At 27.4% G+C, this 9,787-nt stretch overlaps 1 protein-coding gene across 2 annotated transcripts in view; it reads left to right on the top strand.

Moving 5' to 3' along the window:
• LOC117168332 overlaps positions 1-9,787 on the top strand; it is an 89,888-nt gene that overhangs the window by 62,096 nt on the left and 18,005 nt on the right. For both annotated transcript variants that reach the window (XM_033353909.1, XM_033353910.1), the window contains one exon: positions 5,141-5,471. In XM_033353909.1, the coding sequence (XP_033209800.1) occupies positions 5,141-5,471 (331 nt within the window). The remainder of the gene's footprint in view (positions 1-5,140; positions 5,472-9,787) is intronic.

Here is a 9,787-nt window from a genome sequence, read left to right as displayed (position 1 = left end):
TTTAGTTCTGAATTAAAAAAAAAAAAAATTCTAAAATCGGTGCATAATTGCGTTCTAAATGTCATTTTGAACCTCGTTTTCCGATTTCACCCCACTGTGCGTCGCGCAGCGGTACGCCCCGGACGTAAAAGAAAACTTGGAAACTCGAGCGCTGTGATTAACTGAAATCATGTCGGATATTTATTCTTTGCATTTGGAGTGTTTGAATAAAATTTTATCAAACAGATCTCTTTTAGATCGCAATATTTCTATGCGTTTTCATATTCTGCATTTTATACTAAATTAAGTATAGTTAAAGATTAAGTTTCTCAAATTTCTGTAGGCTTTCAGGTACACATTCTCATCGTGTAACTTGCTCAGTGCGCTGGATTGTTAAATCTTTTTTTCGTAACTTTGGTCGTTTTTCCATAAAGTTTTTATTTTTTATTTTTAATGTTATTTTTCACGAATAAAACAAAAGGTACTTAAGTGGTACAAAAGTGATACTTAACGAAATTGCGAATCTTTTTTGGGATCACAATTTTTGTAATTCATCTTTTTTCGAATCCTGCATAGTTGGACTACAAAATGGAATTTTTCATTTTCCATGATTTTTTGTGCCAAAGGTCGATTTGATTCGCTTATGTTTTTGAGAGTTATCGTGTTTACGGATGGATGGACGGACAGACAGACGACATCGTAAAAACTATGATTTCTCAATCATAAATCGCTGGGTTCTACGAAGAATAGGCTATCTTTTTGTTACCGTTAAGAAATTGGGTAACTTCATTTTGTATGAAATTTAGTAAACACGTAGAAGTGTTACAATAAATAAAAATCTTTCAAACTTTCTTGTTTTGAAAGCTATAGTAGCCTAAATTACATTATAAAATGTAATAAAAAATGCTGAAGTTTTGAATTCGTTAGGAATATTTCGAAAAATAATACGTTATTTAATCTCCCTGAAAACTTAGCTAAATGAAGTTAGCCTAATTATTAACGGGAACGAAAATATAGACTACTCTTCGTAGAACCCATTGAATGATGAGAATGTAAAAAACACCTTATGCCTAGGTAAACTCGGAAAATCGAGTGCTGTCAAAAATTGAAATCATTGCTGCTCCTAACCTATTCAATATTTTTATCTGAAACTGATCCACAAACTTTATCACACCTTTTTCTATTTTTTTCTGAGAAAATTATTTTGCTTGCTCAAAATAGTCTGGATGAAAGAATTAATAATAGTCTCATACACAGTGCTGTTAGTACTTAGACTCATATGGAATGGAGGTGTCGAACTACCTCTTTTAGAAAAATCCATTTGAATTATTTTTTCATTTCAACTTGTGCTTAATTCGCCAGTTTTTCAAATTTCTCAATAATTATATCAAGGATTGCACTTTGAAGTTTACTTTGACTAATACGGTAGTTAGAATTTAAATATTTTCGTTAATTAAAATATCCTTAACTTTGTTATGATGCCGTGCGTAAATTAGACTTTCATGTTTTTCAGAATTTCATTTATTGAGGCAATTTTGTGCAGGCAAAAAGATTCTTACGACAGATTCTTTATGACAGCACTCGGGTTGCTGAGTTTACTATAGGCTCCTGGGCTTACCGTCATACCTCACGCGCCACCCTATAGTCCCACCGTAGTACGTTCCAAAGCCTATTTTAAACTCGGAAACTCGAGCGCTCTCATAAATTGAAATCATCACTGCTCCTAACCTATTCAATATTTTGATCTGAAACTTTTCAAAAAACTTTATTATACCTTTTCCGATTTTTTTGGTACATATTTTTGTGTCTGTTTGAAATAGCCTCGATGTAAGCATAAAGAATATTCTCATGCACAGCGCTGTCAACACATGGACTCATATTGAATGGAGGTGTCGAACTGTCTTTTTGAGAAAAGACCATTTCAGTTATTTTTTCATTTCGACTAGTTCTCCATTTGTCAGATTTTCAAAATTTTTAAATTTTATGTTAAGGGATTGTACTTTAGGACTTACTTCGACTAATATGCTGGTCAAAATTTGAATATTTTTATTTCATGAAATTTTATTAACTTTTTTATGATGTTAGGCATAAATTAGACTTTCGTGTTTTTCAGTGCTTCGCTTATCGAGCAATTTTGGGTAGGAAAAAAATTCTCACGACAGGAATTCGGAGGAAGGTATAATAAAGTTTTTTGGAAATTTTCAGATCAAAATATTGAATAGATTATGAGCAGTAATGATTTTATCCTATGATTGTGCTCTAGTTCCCGAGCTTTCTATAGGATCTGAAGTATAGTATATCGTTGCACCGTCGCGCGTCGGTACGCCAGGAGCCTATTGTACCCTCGGAAACTTGAGCGCTATTCTAATCTAAATTATAACTGCTCCTAGCCTAATCAATAGTTTGATCTCAAAACAGCGCTGTTAGCACATAGATTTATATTCAGTGTAGTCATAGAACTCTCTTTTTGGTAACAATCCATTATTATTCTTTTTTTCACTTATAGTCGTGCTTGATTCGTCAGGTTTTCAGATTTTTAAAATTAAATTCTTAGGGATTGCACTTTAGGGTTTAGTTCGACTAAAACGAAAGTCATTTAATTATATTTTATTAATTTTTTTATGGTGCGGGTGTAAATTAAATTTTCATGTATTTCCGCGTTTCGTTTATGGAGGCAATTTTGAGCAGGCGAAAGATTCTCAGGGCAAAAATTGGAAGAAAAATATGATAAAGTATTTGAAAAGTTTCAGATAAAAATATTAAATAGGTTAGGAGCAGTGATGATTTTAGTTTGCTGCAGGGCTGAATTTCCGAGATTACTGCAAGCACCAAATTTTTGTCGCGAGGATTTTTCCCCTATTTAAAATTCCATCGTCAAATGAAAGCCTAGAAGACATAAAACTCACATTTATTCCTGACGTCAGACAAAAATTCCGGAAATTTTTCTAAACATATATGTTCAAATTCTGATCATTCGAACAGCCGACGGACGCACAGTAGGGTGAAATGAAAAAATGGGGCTCAAAATAACTTATTGGCCGCAATTCAATAACGATTTTGGATTAATTTTTTTAGATAAACTTAGAACTCAATTTTGCACATAATTGTGGGAGCTGATTTTTTAATTTTTGTTTATTTAAAACTTTTATATTAATGCAAAAAGAGAAAAAAATGTCAATTTTGACGGTTTCATTTATCTTCTTGAAAAAAAATTTTGCCTTGACCAATATCACTTGAATTCGATGCACAAGGGTGCAAGAAAGAAAAAAAATGTTGACTTGTTAAGTTAATTTTTATGAACAAATTATATTATCAAATCGCCAAAATCATGGATTGCCCGCTCTCAAAGTATAATTGTTCGTTAAAACTGCTTGCCTATACCGTAAAAATGACGCTTGATCATCAAAAGAATCATTTCTTCTTCTTATTCTGTACAAACTGCTTTGTCGGTGATATTAATTAAGACAAATTTGTCCACCGATATTTCCTTATAATTTTTTCAACAAATTATATAAAAAAATTCCTATTTTCGGCGTTTATGGGCAAAAAGATTAGTTTTTTCTTCTTATTATATACAAACTTTTCGTTTGTTTTTCATGAACTTACGTACAAATCAAATGAAAAACAAACGAAAAACCAGTGGGAACTTGGGATCGCTTTGGTCACTTGGCTAAAAAAACGACATTTTTTTCCAGTAAATTCCTACCATAAAAATTTGTTTATATAATTTGCTAAAAAAAATATAAAGAAATATCAATCGACAAATGTTTATGATCAAAATAACTTGAAGGGCGCAATTCATTATCGATTAAAAATTTTTGTGTAGAAAAATTCATTTAAACTTTTATGTTAATTCAAAAATAGGAAAAATGTCGATTTTGACGGTTTTATTTTCTATCTTCTTAAAAACATTTTTTTCTGCTCAATAATTGTTGTCTTCTTAAGTTAATTGCTATAAATAAATGATATTGACAAATAGCTAAAATCGTGGATTGTCTGCTTGCAAAGTATAATTGTGTATGAAAATTGCTTGACTTTACCTTAAAAATGATACTTGATCATGAAAATTTGTCAATTGATATTTCTTTAAAATTTTGTTCAACAAATGATATACACAAATGCCTATTATCGGTATTTATGTTAAATATTTTTAAAATGTTATGTAAACAAATGTTTATTATCGAAATTTACTGGCCAAAAATGTAGTTTTTTTTTTTTTGACAAGTGACCCAAGTGCTCCCAAGTTAACACTGATTTTTCGTTTATTTTTCATTTGATTTGTACATAGCTTCGTTAGAAACAAAAGACAAACTTGTCACTTTATGTCTTTTGTTTTTAATAAAGCTATGTGCAAATCAAATAAACAAAGGAAAGCTGGTATCGGTTGACAAATTTTCTTTTATTAAAATCACTGACAAGATACTTTATACAGAATAATAGGAAAAGACGATTCTTTTCATGATCAAGTATCATTTTCACGGTAAAGGCAAGCAATTTGAATGTACAAGGTATACTTTGCGAGCAAAAAATTCATGATTTTGGTTATTTTTTAATATAATTTTTTTATAAAAATTAAGTTAACAAGTCAACAATTTTTTATTCATGTATCCCTGTGTATAAAATTCAAGTGATATTGAGCAGGGGAAAAATATTTTCAAGAAGATATAAAATAAATATGTCAAAATCGACATTTTTCCTCTTTTTCAATTAACATAAAAGTTAAAATAAATTTAAAAAAAAATCAAAAATCGGTAATGAATTGCACCCTTCAAGTTATTTTGTGCCCCCTGTTTTCATTTCACCCCACTGTAGGATGCCCTAAAGTATAATCTCTAATAATTTAATTGAAAATTTTAAAAAACTGATGAACATAGCACGAGTTGAAGTGAAAAAGAAATAAAATTAATTTTCCCAAAACAAAGTTTTTAAATTCAATTTAAAAAGTTAAAAAGAAACACCTTTTAACGAAAAAAATATATGCAATAAAATTTAACATCCAGATACTGCGTTTAAAAATTAAAATTTGAAAATTTTTTTAAAGCCATCATGGGATTTTGGTTTGGCAGAACAAATTGCATTTTCTCTTATTGCATCAAGGCCCTTAATTTTAAAGACCCATTAGATATGAAAATTAATTATTTACCCAAATTTGAATTTTCAGAGCCGAAATAGTCAAGTAATTGATTATCGTCCCTTCAAAACGACCCTGAAGGCCCTTGAGTCGACAGACGACTTGTTAATGGAAGTAAAAAAATATCTGGTTCAAAAATCAAACTGGACTGGACAAAATCTCATTAATGTTCAATGTGATAATCCTGAACGTGCTGATCGCAATATTTTAATTTCAGCGGGAAATTATAATGTTATGAACTGTACGCAGAGATGCTTACTTACAGCACCCAGAGCAGAAATGTGTTCGAATATGAAAGAACAGGTCGTTTATAATATTCAGCTTACATTCTGGCTTTATCTCGCCATCAGAGTATTTATTGGTGAGATATTTTTTAAAGTTAAAATATGGTGATTTTCTTTCCATTTTTTACCCGATTCTATAACCAACTATAAATTTTTCTCGCTAAACGGTGCACAGTGGGAAAAAATTACTTTCTTGGTTTAAAATAACCTACAGCCCACAAATAAAGATTGATTAAGTTGTACATTTTTTTGTTCGAAGCTGATAACATTTTTTCCAAAATGTTGTTATTAATAAACAAATATGACGAAAAAATTTTAATTTGTTCCATTTGACGTTTCCAGTGTTCGTCTATCAGTAATAAAAAATTTGTTGCAAGAAATTTGGATTGAAAAAAAATTATGTAAGAGAAAAGTTCTTCTAAGATTATTCTTCTTATTATTATAATGAAATTTAATATACAAATGCATTATTCAGGCATTTCTCGATACAAAAATTCCTTTTTTTTTAAATGTCAGCTCTTTTCATTAGGAACTTTCTGATAATATCATAAATATCATAGTGAGTTGATAAATTTCATACTTTTTTCAAAATAAGTATAATAAACATATGCGTTATTAGGGCATTTTTTGTCGGAAAAATTCATGTTTTTTAAACCAAGTTTTTTAAATTAAAAACTTCATAATAATTTCAGCAACAATCCTGATTAGTTCATTAATTTTATATTTTTGTTGAACAAACTCCATTAACAAATGCATTTGGCATTTTTCGGCGGAAAAATTTCATTTTTTTTCAATGTCAACTTTTTTTTAATGGGTATAGCTGATAAATTGTATCACTTCTTGAAACAAATATAATAAATAAATGCATTCTATGGACATTTGCCGCGAAAAAGATTTCATTCTTTTCAATGAGAATCCTTTTAGATACAGTCTTTTATTAGTGTCATTCTTTTAATAAGACTGCAGCTTCAGGATTACGCATTTTCATATTAAATTTGTTTTTGAAAAATCATACAAATTTTCAAATATTCGTGAATGTTGCTGGAATTATAATGAAATTCCCAATTAAAAGGACTAACTTTTTTTTTAGTCTTCGACAGGTACCCGATTAATGCAGTTTTTTTTTATTAAATCTGTTCACAAAAATAATTAAATTTGTCAGCTAATTTATGAATTTTACTAAAATTATCATGAAGATTCTAAGTAAAAGAACTGACATAGAAAAAAAGTAATTTTTCTGTCGAAAAATTCCAGAATAATGCATTTGTTTATTATATTGTTTACAATATTAACAAGGTCAATTTTAAAAGACATTTTTTTCAATATTATATTGAAAATTATAGAAAAAACACTGTTAAGGAATAATTTATTTATAAAAAAATTATTTGTTTATTACTATAATGAAACATCGTTAGAAAATTTTACTTTATAAAACTTAGGTGATTACAACCATTTTTATATTATTCAATAGCACCTGGAACGTATTTAAGAAAAAATTCTAATTTTTTTCGTTGAATTTGTACATTTAAAAAAATTTGAGTACTAAACAAAAAATCAACCTTAGAAACTTTGAAAGTATAGGAAATGAAATTGGGCATCTTTTTTCTTTAAATATAAAAGCTGATGCTTCGCCATTTTCAAAATAAACTCGGAAATACCACTTTTAAGAAAACAAAGCCTTTTGTCTTTTTTTACTTCAACTTGCCATAATTCAGCCAATTCTTTCAATTGTTTGATAAAATGTACAGAAAATATTCTTTATCATGTTCTACTACTGGTGGAATGAATAACATATGGAAATTTTTTGTTTAAAAAAATTCATGAATTTTTACCTAGTACTTTGCATAAATTATGCATTTATCTCTTTAAGCTCATTGAGAGCTTAGCAAATTTGAAGAAATAAACCGATTTTAGCTGGAAAGTTATTCAGAAAAGTATATGTATGTTCCCTGTAGGCATGATTATTAAGAAATTTGAAAAGTTCCACATTGTGTCAAAAAACACTTTTTTTTAAACGGTTGACAATGTTTCAATGAACAGGTTCAATTTTTTCGCAAACTAAACTGAAAATCTCTTCTTAGTGTCTCATTTTTATAATACTCTGTAATATGTCTAATTGTTTTATTTATTTGAAAGGTTCATATAAATAAATGTCCATGTTTAAAATTCTTTCAAGAATAGACTCAATTGTTTTTACGCAATTCACTCAAAATGCCTTGCTCATAATTGCTTGCTGTCATACTTTCGAAATTAATTATGACTATTAATTATTTAAAAATTTTTGTTAATAATTATTTTCGTAGAAAGCATATTTTTACCTTTCTAAACCATTTTTAAACTGAAATTTTATTACTTGAAATTCGCTCAAATCTCCATCAAATTAAAGATAAAAATTAATTCGAATAAAATTAAAGAGAAAAGGTGAAAATTAATAACTTTTGTTCAGTAAAAAATGTCCATTTGTTACTTAATATATCAGTCGTAGAACAGAACGAATAATATTTTCTGTAAATTTCATTTACCAATTCCCAGAATTGGCTACATTATGGTGAATTGAATTTAAAAAGCGACAGAAAACTTGAGTAATCTAAAAAATGGGATTATCGAGTTTATTTCGAAAAGGGCAAGAGGAACCATTTTTTACTTTAAATTAATTTGAATAAATTTAAAGTTATTTAAAATAAACAAAAGTTCATATTTATTTATCGGGAAATAAATTAAAAGAACTCAATAAGAAAATCCAACTATTTTTTATTAAAAATTTAATTATTTTCTTAAAACTTCATCCTTTTTTGTGAAAAAATACTTATTTTGTTAAAAATTTGTCCCATTTATTGAAACTCAACTACTTTTTAATTGAGAAATTAAGATCAAAATATTTTTTAGTTGAAATATATCAACTATTAAATTTTTGGTTATGGTTTAATTTTTTTGTTTGAAAATTCAAATACTTCTTTAAAGTTAAAATATTTTGTTCAAAATTTATTTTTTGGTTGAAATTCAAAATTTTAGTTGAAAATTTATGTCTCTGGTAGAAACTGTCACTATTTTGCTTAGGAATTTGCCTTTTTAGTGAACAATTATTTTATTTGGATAAAAATTTACTTACTTGGTTAAAAGATGAATTACTTCTTTTAAAATTCATTTTTTTGTTGATGATTCATCATTTAATTTAAAAATTCATCTCTTTGATTGAAAATTTCATTAATTTGTTTAATGGAACATTTTTCTCAACTTTTTGGTTAAAGATGAATTTTTCCTTTGTTGAAAAATCAAATTTTAGGGATAACAAATTAAAATTTTTTTTAGAAAATTTTATCTCTGCTGCGAAAAATGTCATCTTTATTGACTCAAAACCCAAGTGGTTGCAAATGTGTCTTTTTTGCATTAGTTAAACTGTTTTTAATTGGGAATAAAAATAACTTTGATTGAAATATAAACCTTTAGATTTTTAATATAACATTTATTTCTATTTCTGAAAATGTATCTATTTCTGCTTGAACTGTCAATTATTAAATTTCTCGTTTAGAATTCATATTTTTTTCTTTTTACATTAAAATACTTAGTTAAATTAAAAGTATTTTGTTAAAAATTCATTTTTTGGATAAAGATTAATAATTTTAGTTGAAAAATCATCTGTTTAGTAGAAAATATAATATAATAAACAATTAAATATAATAAATATTATAATAATAAATAATTAGATTAGAAAAAATCCATTTATCTGTTTAACGGAAATTAAAAAAAAATTGTTTTGGCCTAAAGTGAGCCTTCTTGTTAAAAATTCATATTTTAGAGTTCAAAAGATAAACTATTTTGCCACTGGTTGAAAACTAATCTTTTTTGGTTAAGGATTAAATTTTTATGTTGAAAATTTTAATTTCTTGGATGAATTAAACTGTTTTTAATTAAAAATTAAAATACTTTTTGGTTTAAATATTAACAATTAAATTTTTGGTAACAAATTCATCTCTTGAGTTGAAATGTACCTAATTTGTTCAAGATTTACCCTTTTCAGTTAACTTTAACAGTTTTTTATTTAAAATTAAAATCTTTTTATGCTGAAATAGCAAATCTTTTTTTTTTTGAAAATTCAAATACTTGATAAAAAATTGAAGTATTTTGTTAAGATTTTGTTTTTGGTTAAAAATTTATAATTTTAGTTGAAAATTCATTTCTTTGGTTAAAAATAGGTAATCATTTCCTGTCTTTTGAGAGGATTTTGGTTTAGCTTCACGACTGAAACGTTAGCAATTTCTTCGCTTTTGAGTTAAAATTCTTGAACAATAACTAACACAGGCCAACAATTCTCAGAACCAGAGACCAGACCTACTATACCCGAAGGTTTTTGCTGCGCTGAATCCGAATCTGACCTCAGAAAAATTCCATCACC

The sequence above is a fragment of the Belonocnema kinseyi genome, chromosome 2 (genome assembly GCF_010883055.1).
Source record: "Belonocnema kinseyi isolate 2016_QV_RU_SX_M_011 chromosome 2, B_treatae_v1, whole genome shotgun sequence".
Taxonomy (NCBI): Eukaryota; Metazoa; Arthropoda; class Insecta; order Hymenoptera; family Cynipidae; genus Belonocnema; species Belonocnema kinseyi.
This window is presented reverse-complemented; position numbering and strand designations above follow the sequence as displayed.